Below are 17,263 nucleotides of genomic sequence, written 5' to 3' on the forward strand. Positions count from 1 at the left end.
CTATAGCTGTAAGATGGAAACATGTTTTTTCAAACCCTGTTCTTGTGTTTTTTTTCTGACCCTACAACTAAGCTACCTGCCAAAAAGTACTTTGCAGTACCACAGTAGCTTGTAACAAAGAGCAAAATTATCTATGAACTGTAAAGACTGAACCACAAACCATTTATCAACCAGAAGTCAAATGATTGTGGATCCTGCTTCATCAAAAAGGGTTCTTGTCTAAGTGGCCTCACAGGTCAAATACAATCCTCCAGTCACATTTCTTATCAGCATCTCTCTTCTATGATTCTATAATAATGAACTTTTATGGCCAAAGTTACCTTTTATAACCTTTACATTTACCGTTTCACAAAGGGTTAAAAGACCAATGTCTACAATTTAGACTTTTTGAATGCAGAATATTAAATTAAAGAAATTTAGCAGGAGCAAAGGAAAAATCAACTAATAATAATCATCACTTAATAAAAGCCCTTGAATTTGACTTATGTAATTAATCTACTCTAATGTAGATTCCTAAGACTGATTTTGGGAGGAATGAGAGAAAGGAGGATGGGCTCATCCAGGCCTGAAGATGATTTAACAATTTGGACATGTGTGTTACACCCCCTTCCTTTGTCTTGCCAAATGTGGTTTGCTCTGTGAATCCCATTCTGTTGTTTCTCTCCCTCTCTGTAAAATTTCACATTGAGAAGTTTGGGAAAAGCTTCAGTCATTCATTACAGTGGTCATAAGCTCAGTTTTATCACTCTGCATAATTCAGCAAGTCAAACTTAACAGTTGCATGTTATTTGTTGTGTGTGGCTGGGCTGTCAGCTTTGACAGATAACATTGACAATTTATATTTTTCTTAGTATTTGTGAGGATTAAAGACGGTAGTAAAGATTTGTGATAAAACTGAGGTTGTTAGATTCGGCCCTGAATATCTAAGAAATATGGTATCTAACCAGATTTTTACTCTGGATGGCATTACCTTGGCCTCCAGTAACACTGTGAGGAACCTTGGAGTGATTTTTGACCAGGATATGTCCTTCAATACACATATTAAACAAATATGTAGGACTGCTTTCTTCCATTTGTGCAGTATCTCTAAAACTAGAAATATCCTGTCTCAGAGTGACGCTGAAAAACTACTTCATGCATTTATTACTTCCAGGCTGGACTACTGTAATTCATTATTATCAGGATGTCCTAAAAACTCCCCAAAAAGCCTTCAGTTAATTCAAAATGCTGCAGCCAGAGTACTGACAGGGACTAGAAAGAGAGAGCAGATTTCTCCTGTTTTGGCTTCCCTTCATTGGCTTCCTGTTAAATCCAGAATTGAATTCAAAATCCTGCTCCTCACATACAAGGTCTTAAATAATCAGGCCCCATCTTATCTTAATGACCTTGTAGTACCATATTAGAGCACTATTAGAGCACTTTGCTCTCCCACTGCAAGCTTACTTGTTGTTCCTAGAGTATTTAAAAGTAGAATGGCAGGGAGAGCCTTCAGTTTTCAGGCCCCTCTTCTGTGGAACCAGCTTCCAGTTTGGATTCGGGAGACAGACACCATCTCTACTTTTAAGATTTTTTTTTTCTTTTTCGTCAAAGTGCTTACTCATAGAGGGTCATAAGATTGTTGGGTTTTTCTCTGTATGTATTGTTGTAGGGTCTACCTGTCACGGTTCTGGGTCAGTTTTCACCCAGTATTTTGAGATTTCATGTTTTGGTTTGATTTTGTATTTTTGGTTATTTTCTTGATCTATTGTATGATGATGATTATGATGATGATGATGATTATTTAGTATGTTCCAGCTTATTCTGGTTTAGTTCTGCCCATGTAAAGTCCGTGTTTCTCAGTCTGCGTCCTTGTGTTGTTTCCTGTTTTATTTTGAAGGATTGTCTTATGTCAGTGTGTCCAGCTTCGCTCCCCCTGTCTCGTTAGCCCCTATCTCTCCCAGCTGTGTCTCCCTCCTGTTTTCCATTCCCTGATTACTTCCCTGTGTATATTAGCCCTGTGTTTGCCCTTGCTCAGTGTCACGTCATACCCTCAGATTATGCCTGTGTGTTTTTGTTCTCAGTGTTCACTTCATGTTTTGTTTTCGTGCCAGCAATAAAGCTGAGGTTTTGAGTTGCATTCTGTTTTCCGAGTCCTGCATTTGGATCCTCATCTCCGCCTGCCTGCACACAGAGCCCTGACACTACCTTACAATAGAAAGAGCCCTGAGGCAACTGTTGTCGTGATTTGGGGCTCTACAAATGAAATTGAATTGAACTGAATTGGACTGACTGGAATAGTAATAATTAAGAATTTTTTAAAAAGTGTTCATCACCCAACATTGTCTCGCACCTTTATTATTTGTACTTGGCCAACATGTGGCAGCATATAATAAAACCTATGGTGATATTTTTAATCTAAGTACCTTAATTTAGTCAGGCAACTTTGCCTAACGTTAGTGGCTCCATAATATAGATATTTTTCTGTTTGCCCGAGAAGTGAAAGATCCCTGGTTTGATCCTGATTAGCTGCACAAATTACTAACATATGAAGCTGTCTGTTGTTATGAGCTCTTGTGAAAAAGGGAACAGCTGAAAGTGTTTTTTCTTCTTTTTTTTAATGTTTTGACTTCCAGTGTACTTTAAGTATACATAAAACTGTGTTTTTGTCTTGTTTTAACCTGTAATATTTGAAAACTTTAATCCCTTTGATTTATTTTAAACAACAACAAAAGCCCACTTTCTCCGAGGCAGGTTGTTACCCGTCTGCCAGCCACTCCCATCTACGCTGAGCAAACATCTCCTCTTCCTGCTTTTCTCAGTTCTGCTTTTCCCTGCGCTCACTTTACTCATGTTGGATTTACTTTTGTATTTTATGTATAGATGCAGTTGCAATTGTGCAGTCTGAGCCACACAGTTCCAGTTTGTTTTTAACCGTATCTGTTTGTGGACTTTGCTTTTTGCTCGATTTCTTTCTTCCCGCCTGTTTCCTGTTTGTGTCTCACTGCTTACTTCACATCTCCCTCAGCAGCCTTTTCCAGCATTACTTTCAACAAAAGGTGAGTTTGAACTTTTAATCTGAATTTAATATCAGTGTCTCTGATTATATATGCATTAATGGAGAAGTTTGTCACAATATCTAATCTTTAAAGCAGTACTGTCTGGTTAAATATTGCATTTTATCTTACAGTTTCATTTCTTGGTCATGGATGATTTCGTAAGAACCAAACTGGTTGAATGGAGGCTAAGTGAGTGGGTGGAGAAATTTAAAGGTAAAGTATTAACGTGAATCTGTGATGGGTACAGATATTGATACTGATGGGATCTGTAAACTTTAAAACAGCTCATAGATCTGTGCCCATAGCTTTTTCATTTATTTAGTATTCCTGAAACAAGTTAAGAATAATCTTGATCTCTGCAACTTTATTTTTAATTGTAGATCAAGAAATTGATGCAGGAATTATTTGTGAGCTTGATGATCGAGAAATTGAGAATTTGATCACAAAAGCTGGACCAAGAATGAGATTCAAGAAGAACCTCAAACTGTTAAAGGTAATTACATTTTTTTTTAAAACAATCATTGTTATTTTAGTGTACAGCGGTGAATTTTTTGTTAGAATTATCTGGATATTGAAAAATGTGCTGGCAGTAATATTATGCAGTGTCATTTTTGTTAAATGTTTACTAATATGGATTTACAATGTTTTGATTGTACAGGAAGAACAAAACACAAATCAAGAAACAGTCAATTCTTTTCAAGTAAGATGCAAATTATTTTGTTGCCTTGAGATTTAGTATCTATACGAGAAAGAAAAAAATTTTGTACATGTTTAAGTCCTCATTATATTTGGCTTTGCACTTTTTATCTGCAGCATGAAAAGGAGCATGAAGAAGCAGCTGATTTGGTTCAGGTAAGGATTATACTGAACTTCAGACATATGAGCCAACTGCCTGAGACAAAATAAAACTCCTTTCTTTTGCCTTTAGGCATACAGTATTAATTTTAGTGACCTCCTATTAAGGTAACCAGTGTCTCACCAATTGGGGAAAAACAGTTAGAGACATGAATGGGTTAGCAATGTGCCCGGGGCATCTGTTTAATACTATGCTTCCTCCTCATCATCACCCAGTCATCTTGTTTCTCCGACTGCTCAGGACAATCTGCCTGAGGGAGCTAACGGGGCCTACGCTACCTTTAGCTGCACGGGCTAAAGAGGCCTGGCTAGCTATGGGATTTTTAAGGGTGTGAAGCAGAGTCTACAATTCTGTGATCCCGGCCTCCAGAGCTGCAAATAGGCTACATTTATTGCAAGTATCATTATTGCTAAATAATAATAATAATGGATTGGATTTATATAGCGCTTTTCAAGGCACCCAAAGCGCTTTACAATGCCACTATTCATTCACTCTCGCATTCACACACTGGTGGAGGCAAGCTACGGTTGTAGCCACAGCTGCCCTGGGGCAGACTGACAGAAGCGAGGCTGCCATATCGCGCCATCGGCCCCTCTGGCCAACACCAGTAGGCGGTAGGGTAAAGTGTCTTGCCCAAAGACACAACGACCAGGACAGAGAGCCCGGGGATCGAACCGGCGACCTTCCGGTTACAGATACGCTTCCCAACCCCCTGAACCACGGTCGCCCCAGGAGGCTGAGGAGTAACTAAACATCTGACACAATGAGCAGGAAAGTGCAGGAGGGACAGGTGAAAAGGCCATGCTGCTATGGCCAAGCTAAGCTAGTGAACCCCTGAAGACACAGTGAGTGAATACACAGAGTGTGTGAAGATTACACCTTGAAATAAGTTATAAGTTTTTAATTAAATTGGCTACGCAGATAAGTTACATAAAAACATCACTGTGTGTTGGAACAAGAAGTGATAGTTTACCCCAGAGAGCGAACACCAGTGACCCACTGGTGTTTGACAGCATCTCACTGGCAGTAATTATTTGTAGAGTAATTTTATTAATTCTTAACTAATATAATTTGAGTTGTTTTTTTTGTGGCAGGAAGAATAAAACTCAAATCAGGAAACAGTCATTTCTTTTCAAGTCAGTTTAAAACATTTTTTTCCTTCAGATTGAATGTCCATACGACAAATACAATTTTAATACATGTTTAAGAGGTTAATATTAAACACTGCTTTGCACTTTTTATCTGCAGTGTGAACAGGAGCATGAAGAAGCAGCTGATGTGGTTCAGGTAAGGGTTATACTGAATTTCAGACATATGAGCCAACTGCCTGAGACAAAGTAAAGCTCCATTGGGACTGGGACTTAATTATGTAAAACAACTGTCTCGTAGGATCACTGATATTTAGTAAGAAGAAGGTTATTGTAATTTATTTTTCATCAGTCTGCTGGTTAATAAAAAATAACTGCATTTAAGTTTGTTGATTGTAAAACTTATATGTTAGTGTCCTTTAAAATTTGTTAAAGAGCAATACCAATGCAAATAGTAATAATTTCCTGTATAACTCATATTCATCCTCAGGTCTTGCCATCCACAAGTGATACAGGTGAGACACATGCATCGTATTTATTGCATCTCATATTATTCTGTGTTTTAGAGGCACCAATATTTTTTGCAATCTACATAACTTTACTAAGAATAACTTTCAGTGCTGAGAGAAAACCGTTTTTTTGTTCTTATTTTTTGTTGTTGTTTTTATCCAATCAGGAAAGAGAAAATCAGACCTTCAAAGTGACACCATCAGGTTGCAGTCACCAGCTAAGCGACAACGTCTGTCTATGCCAGGATTTGAAGGTATTTACGTTTCTTACTAAACAGTGTCACAGTTTAAGGGCTAAACCTCTGTGCAGCACAATTTGTCCAACATCTTTGATGCTAGAAATTACTTTTTCTTTGGGCTTTTGTCAAAATTTAACAGTCACATGATGCATGGTATATTAGGGTTGATTGGTAAGTGGTCACATAATGGTCCTGATATACTCTAATTCACACAGGTTTGTTTTGTTTGTTTTTTTAACATGAGATTTTACATTTTCTGGTTATTCTAGTCTATAATTCTTTCTAAATAGTTCTTGACTTTTATGCCAACAGAACCAGTCATACTGTCTGATGTGAAAAGCATCATGACATTTGTACATGCCAGACTAAATAAGCAAGACAAACTCAGTGATTTCTTAAAGTGAGTATTAAGTTTTTTTTCCTATTTTGTAATGTATGCAACAACTGTAAAAGTCAAATGCAGTCCGTTTGTCCTAAAACAACACAACCAACATCTTTCATGAGGCTAACCCCCCCACACATACACACACACACACGACGGTGCCAGCTGGACGCTTAAAGGCCGATGCCGACAAGAACAAAACAATTCTTCCCTGAGAAACGATAACTCACTGACTCTCTTGCCCGATCCCGCAAGGCCACCTGCGTAGGCTGCAGACTGTTGATTTTTGCCTAACTGGGAGAAAGGACACTTTCTCAGGCTGAACACAGGACACATATTCTCACACGCATGCACACACGTACACTGCCACTGATATGCACTCACCCCCCACCCTTCCCCGAACCCAATGCCTCCCATCCGATGTGGACAGCGGCTCAACTTCGGATGCACGATCGCGGCGTCCCAGATGCAGCTGTGCACATTGGCCTATTCCCCGCCTGTTGCTTGTCTTGTTTGTCATGGTGTTAAGGTGGGAAAATATCAGAGCCTCTTTTGTGCTATGGAATTTTTGTTTTCTTCTCATACTGATTCCCTTTTGGGGACCAGTATGAGCAGAGTTTCTTTTTTTTCTCCTCGACTGCCCTTTTGTGTTATACATTTCACTGTTTTTCCTTTATGCCACCTAGTCTGACCTGTCTCCTCAATGTGATGTTTGTGTATTGTATTTACGGTCAGCAAGGTCCAATTTTCAATACAGGCAACTGCAAGTGACAAAGATTCATTCATTCATGATTCAGTAGTAAACTAAAACTATCCAAGTTAAGACCAACAAAGACGGATATTTTTAGGAAGTTTTGGTGACTTAGCTACATTTTTTTTTCCTGTTGCTGGTATTTACCCATTCTTGGGGGAAACATTTTCACTTTAACTGACACAAAAAGGAAGGTGTGGATCAATTCAATTCAATTCAGTTCAATTTTATTTATATAGCGCAAAATCACAACAGCAGTCACCTCAAGGCACTTTATATCATTATTTATTAGATCAAAACAACATACAGTAAACAATTAGTGGAACAAGTGTATAAAACTGAAATATATAGTGATCATTGATTGGAAAATCACTACCATGATTATAACTCTCTTTTAAACTCTCTTTTTTAAATCAATTAAACATATTTAAAATCTTGTTCAACAGGAAAAAGATCAGTGATTTGGAGACAGACAAGAGGGAGCTGGTTGGTGTCTTTGGTAAAACCGGGGCTGGAAAGAGCTCTTTGATAAATGCCATCATCAAAGAGAAGAATCTTTTACCTTCAGGAAGTGTCAGTGCCTGCACCTCAGTCATGATCAAAGTGGAAGCTAACAGAGGTAGCTTAAAGTATGAGGCAGAAATTGAGTTCATCACAAAGGAGGTAAAATGAGTTCTCAAAGTTTGATTTGTTTTTGAAGCTAAATCATGTGTCACACTGCAGTTCTTGGGGTTTAAGGCTGGGTACATACCTCAATAAATGGCATGTCATCTATTTTTGTAGGAGTGGAAAGAAGAGTTGTGGTCATTTTGTCAGTTTCTTGACAATAATAAAAATCAGAAAAAGGAAGATGATGATTATCGTGATGCTGTTGAAAAGCTGTCAGCACTGTATGGAGAAGAATGGGAAAAGTCCTTTGAAAACCTCATGGACCGCAAATATTTCAAAGAAATTCCAGAATTTCTCCAATCCAGGCGGAAGATTTTGAGATGTGAATCAGTAAGACAAAAACTCTCATATTACTACTATAACAGAAAACGGTGATAGACTACACACTGGGGATGCTGGGAAATGCACACAGGTGAAACCAGGACAACCTGGACACAAAAGGGAACTGACCAAATTAACAAAAGAGTTATGGAAACATAACTCACTTCTGAAAACAGAATGCAGCATAGATTCAAAAGTCTAAAAAACACAAAACACTGAAAACAGATCCAGTGAGCCCAACGAAACAGATCTTACTGAGATCCCATAATCACATTTAGATGATCACGACGTAGCACGTAATAACAATAGATAAATATTTGAAAAGAAAAAGTAGTAAATCTGACCTGGGTCCTGGAGAAAATTGTGACCCAGATGAAGGCCCTAGCATGAGTAGTGGTCAGAAGAAAGCTAAAAAGGTATATTGGAGACAAACCGCTATACCTGGTACGCGGAAAAATTATCAATATGTTTTTTTGTCTTTTTTTCTTTGGTGGTGTGTCGTGTGATTTATCTGATGTGAAATATGTGCCGTGGCTCCAAAAGGTTGGGAAACACTGATGTAGAGCATGATTTATTTATCTTTTTAAATCGCAGTAAGAACCTTTACCTCTTCACACGACAGTGATCAGTTCCTTGTTTTAACCTACTTACCCTTTTTAAATCGCTCTGTAGAAATTCACTGCTGAGCAGTGAATAGGGTGCTCCCTGTAAATAAGGGAGCACCCTAAAGTAGCTTATTAATGTCCCAAAGTGGTGGACAACTGCAAAATACACAGATCAAGTAGTTTCTGCCAATAGTAATACTAACTGTTTGAGACCAAGAGTGTACTTAGTGTGATTTTAAATACAGAATAAAAACTTTTAAATAAATCATAAAAATGTATTTTCATTTTGGTTTTGAATAATAATTAGGCACTTTCTTGAAACTATCAAATGGTTGATTGTTCTAAAAAGGATTTCACATGACCTGAATTTTTATTTTTATGTCACTGACTTTTTAATGGTTTTTGTAAAGCACTTGCACTGAGGATTAAAATTAAACTGCACTGCTTTTTTTATTTATTGCAGGCTAATGAACTCTCTGCAAAATGTGTCAAGTACACAAGAAGTGATTCAAAACAAGGAGAAGGTAATGAAGGAAAAACATGGTTTTGGCCACTTGTGAAGTGTGTGACTGTCAGGGTGCCAAACAATCCTTTTCTCCAGCATGTCACACTTGTGGACCTTCCTGGAAATGGTGACTGTAACAAGAGCAGAGATCAGATGTGGAAAGGGGTAATTCATATCTACTGCTCTTTGCTTATACTGTGTTGTCTGTAAACAGTCATCCTTCAATGAAGCACTGAGACATGTTATTCTCCTTGCAGATAGTTGGAGATTGTTCTACTGTGTGGATTGTGACTGAAATTAATCGAGCAGCATCAGAAAAAGCAGCCTGGGGGATCCTGGAAAGTGTCAGTAGTCTGATTGGAAATGGTGGCGAATGTCAGCAAATTCACTTTATCTGCACCAAGTCTGATCTTCTTGATGATTCCGATGATCTGTAAGTAGATTTTGCATGCTGATCAACTACACAGTGTTTTCATGTAAGATCAATCCAGGCTAGAATGAAACACAGAGTTGAGCCTTTGTTGTAATGAATGCAGAACATTTGGGTCAAAATGAGTCTCAGAGGCAGATACAATCATATAAAGTTTACTGAAGATGGTGGACAGAGTAACAAAGAGAGAGAGGGGGGGGATAGTGGAGAGTGGGACAGGCAGGGGAATTTACACTGTCCTTCAGCAACAAAGTTAAAGTAGTTGCTGTGACAAAAAAACATTTGTATGTAAGCATGTCTGCGTGTGGTGACGTCACGCTCCAAATAAAATATGCTGGCCTTTCTCTGAGTGCTTTAAGAATAAATGGTACCAATCTCTGATATTTGCGAGTTTGTTTGTTTTTTAAACAATCAAAATAAATACGTTTAACAAATAAAGTCATATCATCATAAATGACTGGACCTGCGAGGCAGACTCGCACAATTGAAGCTCAATAGGTTTATTTCCAATGAAACAAATATATACAATGAACTGGTGAATTAGTGGAGAGCACCATCCTAAGGTGGTGGTCTGGGGGAGAGTATGCAATAACAGGCAGTAAATATTTTAGTGAGAGGCTCTGACAACCCAGGTTAGAAAGTAGGAGTATGAGAGGATATTACCCAGACCAGACATTTAAAACTAGAATGCAACAAACTGGAGAACCACCACCATCAGGTAGAGAAACATTGCCACAGCCAGTTTTTTTTTTCCTCAATAATATTTTTATTCAATTGAAGCAACAAAGAAAAACAGATACACACAGAATTGTTAAACAGCAAACAAGTAAGTTTCACAGTGACTGTTTGAACTGAAATACTAGAATACAGATTAATGACACACTCACATGTCTTATAATTGGTTTTATCAGTTTACCCCCTGCCCATACCTATAATGCTGGAAGTCGGGTTCGCAACCTGGAGGCTGGAAAAGTATTTCAGGAATTGCCCCCACACCTTGTAAAACTTACCGCTGTTATTACTAATCGCATACCGGATCTTTTCAAGGCTCAGATAGTACATAAGGTCCCTCAGCCATTGAGCCTGGGTGGGCAAAGGGGTACTCCTCCATCTAAGTGGGATTGCACGTCTAGCTACAAGGGAGGCGAAGGAGAGCATGCAATGCTGTGACGAGGTCAACCGTGCATCAGCCTTCCCAGTGGTGCCAAAAAGTGCAACTAATGGATTAGGATCCATATGGTGTCCAAGAATTAGGGACAAAGTTTGAAATATATCTCTCCAGAATCCTTCAAGGCTAGGGAACGCCCAGAACATATGGATAAGGGAAGCCTCCGCACTCCCACACTTATCACAAGTGGGGTCAACATTTGGATACATACGAGATAGTTTGACTTTGGAGAGATGGAACCTATGCACAACCTTAAATTGTAAAAGACAGTGGCGGGCACATAGGGATGTGGAGTTCACTAACTTGAGTATTAAGTCACATGTAGGGATGAGTATTGATAAGATTTTCACCATTCCGATTCCATTTTCGATTCTGTTTAACGATTTGATTCTTTATCGATTCTCTTATCGATTCTTTTTAAAAAAGGAGAACACTAAGGTCGATTATATATATTCTCTTTGAACAAGATAGAAATTTAGGAGTAACATGGCCTTACAAACCCAACAGTGAGATCCACAGCCTATGTCTCTTCAATGGGGTGTCACAGGGTCCCCAGGAAAAAAAATTGTAAATGTAAAATAATAAAATAAATATTCTTCTGTAGCAATAACAAAGTATAACATAAATTATTCTTTAGCAATTACACAAGAATATCCAGTAATGTCCCTGCCTACAATGAAACACATTCACTTGCCGAAAATCCACTGCTCGGTGTCATTCGTCTATCCTGGCCTGAAAGGAGACGCTACTGGTAGACTGCAGCGAGAACTGCCAGCATCTGAGCCAGCCAGACTCTCTCTGTCTCTCTCATCATGGTCACCTAAATGCAGCGCACAGTAATGGCAGGTTTTGTAATAAGGCAGATCGCGCTAACATAATATGCACTGTTAGTTGATTATTTACCTGACGCATTCACGGGAGAGGACGTGTAAACGTTACCGCTGCTGCGTTGAGATTCACGAGTCCGGAGCGGAATTTAAAACACGACATTCATTTAAGGTCATCGCTTGTTTTGTGAGCAAATGCTTTTGCATATTCGTAGTGTTTCCTCCCTTAAATGAAATATCTACTTTGCAAGTATTGCAAGTTGGCCTGTTGTCATCCATTCTCGTAAAGTATAACCAAACTTTTGAGCGTTAGGCGCCATGTTTCCTGCCAGGTAAATGACGCTCCGTAACGTGGTGACGTCATTCGGGGCGACTGGAATCGATAAGGGAATCGTTTGCAAAAATGGCAAACAATTCCAAAGGAATTCAAACAGTGGGAACCGGTTCTCAACAAGAACCGGGTTTCGATACCCATCCCTAGTCCCATGTATCCATAGACAATGATTGATTTGAATCTCGTTCCCAGGCCATTTTAATCTGATCTATCGAAAAACCATTCATGCTCACCAGCCTGTCATACATAAGAGAGATAAATCCTTTTTGTGTTGGAACTAGGGTAACGAGCATATCCCCTGGGCTTGCAGCTGGTGCTACCGGGAAGTTTGGAATCTGAGATTGGAGGAAATGTCTGATCTGCAGATATCTGAAAAGATGTGTACGTGGGAGATTAAACTTATCAGAAAGCTGAGCAAAAGATGCAAAGGTATTGTCAAAAAACAGTGAAGTGAACGGTGAAGATCCAATCAGGACAGAAGAGCCTGTGGTTGAGTGCAATGGCAGGTGGCTCTATAGCCGGATTCACAGCCAGTTTTTAAATACAATCTACGTGTTAACAATGAGTTAAAGATGTGCAACAGTCAGGGAAAGCTCAGCTTGGTCAGAAAGGGAGATTCCCATATTTTCACCAAAAAGGCCAACAATAAAATAAAACCACCCAGCCTGCCGCAGATTAATGATGGTGATGGTGATGATAATAGTGATGATGGTAACAGTACATATTTGCACATTTCTTGTAGTTCATCAGCTGATATCCTTGATCGAATAGTTAAAAGAAACATTCAAGCCAAGGATGGAGTAAGGAAAGAATTCAACAAGCGAACCAAGATTAAGGTGAGTTTTATAGGCTTACAGAAAATAATACACTCTCCATAGTTGTAAGGATGCTTTAAAATCAAGTCATTTTCCCCCAGAAACACTTCACTGATGACAGTGTCAAAGTGTTCACAGTGAGCTCCAAAGAGTTCCTAAAAGGGAAGCATCTAAGTCCAGAAGAGACTGGTAGGTGAAGTCTTGATGCACATGATGTTTTAGTTTGCTCTGACTGAAAGAAGAATTATTTAATTTGAATTAAAGTGTGTAATGTTAAACTGTGGCACTGAAATTTCTTCTCAACAGAAATACCAAAACTTAAAGGGTTTTTGCAAGATCTCAATGACTGTCACTCAGAGACAGTAAACTACGTGAGTGGAGCTTATGGGATTCTGTCTTTGATTCAAGGTGCCAAGTGCAGAAAAGAGGTGAGGTCAATGGTGGAACAATATTTTAATGACAAATTTAAAACTTCAAATGTTTCCATAAATCTGACACCTAACAAGATTTTAGTTATCAAGATTTCTTGACAGGCACTGAGTGACAACATTTCAAAATGATGAATAAAAAAAAGAGTTGTATTTATGTTATTACTGCTTTTATAAAAAATAAATATACTGTTTTAATTTCAGGGTGTTGGAAAAGCAGATGATGTATGTAAAGTCCTGGAGAAAAACATAACAGAACAACTTGATGAAGTGAAAAAAGCTGTAAAAGAAGCAATCAAGGATTTTGAACAATGTCTTACAGAAGGCGTTAAAAATTACAAAGCCTCTGAAGAAAAACTGAAATCCTTTTTGGACCGTGATGTACGTATCTGAATTATAATTATTATAATTAACATCATAGCAACAGATTCTGCACTTTATATGAGCATGTGTTTAGAAATGGTTTCCTGATTTGTTTCAGAAAGAGCCTAGTTTTTTCAAGACACTACAGGCTGTGGTTAGAAAAGACGGCATCCACAAAACAAAAAAAGGGGAACACATAAATCTCAACACAGTATTAGCTTCATGCTTGACTGACAGCATTGATGAAAAATTCAGAAAGACCTTCCCGTAAGAATAAACAAATATTAAACTGTACCATATTAGACTATACTTAAAATGATTAAAGCAAACTTGTCAATACTGCCATCATCAAACATTTTTTCAGAAATGATGTTAAAGGCGGATCTTTCAATGGAGTCATCAGTAGATTTTCACTTGACACAAATTCGCTGATTCAAAAATACCAAGATGTCAAACTGCAGCTGATATTTCTTCAGACAGAGGTACGACATGAAACAATCCAGTTTGTCAGTTTATTATAGCAGAATTTACCAATACAATGAAAAAATTGTCATTTTGTATTTTAACTTATCCATGTTTGATGCTTTTAAGGAGGATAAAATTAAGGCAAAACTCAACAAAATGATCCTAAAAGAGAAGAAAATAATCTACAACAGTCTAACAGAGACAACTGAGAAAAACATGAAAAAGTGCTATGAAGGTAAGAAGATTGTCAGCTTGTCACAAATCACAATTGTACATAAAAAATGTTTTGACAAAGTTTATTTTCTTCTTGTAGATGCACGAAAAATTTCTGGAGATGATGCACTCAAAAAAATGAGGAAGACTATTGAGAAACATGTATCCTTAAATAGGAACATGTATGAGGATGCAAAAAAGACCATGATGAAGAAGATGAATGAACTGATGGTTTGTCACATTACAAATTATAATGAGACCATGTTGGGGGTTTTCTACATTTGAGTGTTTTTGCTCAGTCTGGACATTCTCTAAACATTAGTGAGGCTGCTGTTAACATTTTTATTTTTGAGCATACCCATATGGAAAAGATATATATAAATCTTATAAAGTTTGTATCCGTCTTGTATGAAACTTGTATGAAAAGCATACAAGAGTGAAAACACATATAAGATCCCTTGAAAAATTATATAATGAAACTTGTATGTTTTGGATACTTACTAAAAAAATATATGAAAGTAATGAGAAAGTGGCCACTTTCATGAGTAAATCATATATGTTTTTACTATTTCTTTTCCATATGGGTAACAAAGATTTAGTCTGCAATGATGAGCTGAACTGAACAGTTTGAAGCATAAACTGGCCACAAGAACTCTAAACAAACACCCACCCATTAATTCAGGTGTTTCAGTTGTTTTAAACCTCAATATTTGACTCTGTGAAAAGTAATAAAAGCTCTGATGTTTAATTAGATGATCATCTGCAAGGAACTGAAGGAAACCATGGACCACTCCATTAAACTCTCACTCAAGGCATCAGCTTTGAGTGAGAGTCTCCCAGGTAAAGAAAATATAGGCTATGAAAGTAAATTGTTAGTAAAATGTTGAACAATGCCAAAGCATGTTTTATTTATTTGTTTGCTTTTCAGATGTTTCAGAGCATCTTGAAACTGTCCAGCAACATTACAATGAAGGTAAGGGCAGTCAAGAGGGAGAAATGACATCACAGTAACCAGGTAAATATATAAATGTTATTTCATGTTACTTTAAAAGTTCCTGTGAATTCTCAAAGGAAAAAGGGTGAAATCTGATGACAATCCTAAGCACCTAAGTATACAGTAACTTTTAAATTTTTTGAGTTTAGTGTCAATAAGTTTGCCATAATTTAAGATCAGAAATAGCCATTTTAAATTACATATGGCCATTTAAGCTGTCCATTTGTATGTTCATCATCTCAGCTAAAAAAAACCAGCTGGTTCTTAGCTAGCATTGTGCCAAGTAATGTTATGCAGTGTTAAAGTATGACACCACAATGTTACATCTACTTTAAAAGAAGTTTAGCAGCTGCTAGAGCTGCTAAACAACTGTTAACAGTGGTGAAAACAGAAGCACTACCAACATAAAAATTCAGGATATACTTCCCTGAATATTGTCCACAGTCTTTGGACAGAAGTGACTTATTGACTCCTATCGGACTGACAGCTGAGGTAAACATGCCGAATTTGTTATTGCTGTGCACAGACGAAGTATTTGAATAATATCACCACTTATAATTTGTGTTATTTTACCCTTTTTACATCCGAGTCACCTCAAACATGTTAAAATAAAGTGTTTCCAAAAATGATTTTCTACACAAACAGTAACAGAAACAACAGATATTAAGATTTTCTATTCTAGGCTGAGAAGCCTTCAAGACATCTTAAAGCACATCTTAAGTACTGACACTTGTTCTGTTTGCCTGAGCAACTGAGTGTTAAAAATCTTTGCGCTTATTATTACTGGATGTTTCAGATTTGCTCCACACAGTAACAGCAGAAAGCTGATGACCCACTAAACATCTCTGAGGGAACACTGACCAAAAGCATGAGGTCTCTGGATATCACCACAGGCATTTCTGTTGTGTTGCCTGCTGTCTTTGAATGCTGTGTTTGACTTTTATGAATTTGATGAAATGAGATTTTTCAGTCTTCACTGAGAGAAGGTCCTGGGTTTGAATACAGTTTGTGGCCTTTCTGTGTGGACTTTGCATTTTCTTCCTGTGTCTGTGTGGGTGCTCTCTGTGTACTCCAACTTCTTCCCACAGGCCAAAAACATGCGTGGGGGTTAGGTTAATTGGTGATCTTGGATATAGATGTGCATGTGAGCAAGAATGATAGTTAGCTGTGTGACACAGTTATTATAGTTTTGTATTTTGTCATTAATTTTTATTTTATTTCATTTTGACTTTTTGTTTTTATTTCAAGTTTCAAGACTGTTCTTGTTTCAATTTATTGTTTGAAAAAGTTTAGTAGTTGGGTTTTATTACTGTTATAATTTTTTTTAATTATTGTTGTATTTGTAATTATTATTGTATTTAGTGCAAACGTCAGAGGCAAAATTTAGGAAAACCAGTAGAAACAACATTTGTCTTGTACATGTCCAGTATCTCAAACATGTCCATCAATACCATGTCAGGCGCATTGTAATAACATTTTTACCAAACTAACAAATACTGAAACTAAGGCTATTTCCTCTATAAACTCATTTGTATTTGTATATGAGGTCATTTAATCATTTCTGTTGTTTATTGTTTTTATTTTGTTTAACTAAAATAGTCATATCTAGTCTTAGTTTTTACTTTAGTTTTATTTGAGTGGAATAACCTTAGGAACCTGTTCATGGTGTACTCTGCCTCTCGCCTGACAACTGAGAAAGGCTCCAGCAATCCTGGATTGGATAAGCAGAAGAAAATGGATGGATTAAGAATTTTAAGTATTAATTCCTCCCAGGGGTATTACGGTTTTAATTGTGAGGGTCTAAACCAAATGGCCAGCACTCTGTCCAAAAATGTTTTGGTCTCTTTTTCCCCCCTTTTGTCATATTTATTCATTATTTGTAGACCCTAGTTATACAGAAAATTAGATACAGCGGTAGAACAACAATGTTACAGATTTTAATTTTACTGCCTTAAACCACAGGAATACTGTGATATTCAGACTCTTTTCAGGTTTAAGGATTGTTTTTCTTTCAATAGCAGATTTTCTTTCCCTTGCAGTAAATTTGAATATTACAATTTAATGTCTTTAGTCATGATTCATTTATATTCATGATGCATTTGTCAGTTTTATTCTTGAGACCTTTATAGCACATGACTTATGTATACCATGTTCTTACATTTCTAACAGAAATATTATTTACTGTAATACAATGGTTTAATATGGTTGTCACATGAGTAATAAAGCAGCAGCAAAAAAATACGTCTCTTTCTCTGCTTTAGCTATT

General features: G+C 37.3%; 1 protein-coding gene across 2 annotated transcripts; it reads left to right on the forward strand.

Annotated features, from left to right (window-relative positions):
* The first annotated feature begins 149 nt into the window (after positions 1 to 149).
* LOC146388585 (nuclear GTPase SLIP-GC-like) lies at positions 150 to 17,263 on the forward strand. Of its 2 annotated transcripts, none has more exons than XM_084925977.1 (24): positions 150 to 3,035; positions 3,167 to 3,248; positions 3,416 to 3,528; positions 3,694 to 3,735; positions 3,849 to 3,887; positions 5,140 to 5,178; positions 5,470 to 5,494; positions 5,656 to 5,742; positions 6,040 to 6,127; positions 7,307 to 7,523; positions 7,644 to 7,859; positions 8,919 to 9,125; positions 9,218 to 9,393; positions 12,462 to 12,555; positions 12,636 to 12,723; positions 12,841 to 12,962; positions 13,167 to 13,343; positions 13,444 to 13,592; positions 13,690 to 13,807; positions 13,917 to 14,025; positions 14,104 to 14,234; positions 14,756 to 14,843; positions 14,932 to 14,976; positions 15,794 to 17,263. In XM_084925977.1, the coding sequence occupies exons 2-24, from the start codon at positions 3,182 to 3,184 to the stop codon at positions 15,823 to 15,825; spliced, it is 2,469 nt and encodes an 822-aa protein (XP_084782103.1). In that variant the 5' UTR covers positions 150 to 3,035; positions 3,167 to 3,181; the 3' UTR covers positions 15,826 to 17,263. The 2 variants fall into 2 exon arrangements, with proteins under 2 accessions (XP_084782103.1, XP_084782102.1); XM_084925976.1 differs by having other exon boundaries at positions 14,932 to 15,018; positions 15,794 to 17,262.

This window comes from Perissodus microlepis, chromosome 4, assembly GCF_051167445.1.
Source record: "Perissodus microlepis isolate ML-2025 ecotype Zambia chromosome 4, ASM5116744v1, whole genome shotgun sequence".
Classification (NCBI taxonomy): Eukaryota; Metazoa; Chordata; class Actinopteri; order Cichliformes; family Cichlidae; genus Perissodus; species Perissodus microlepis.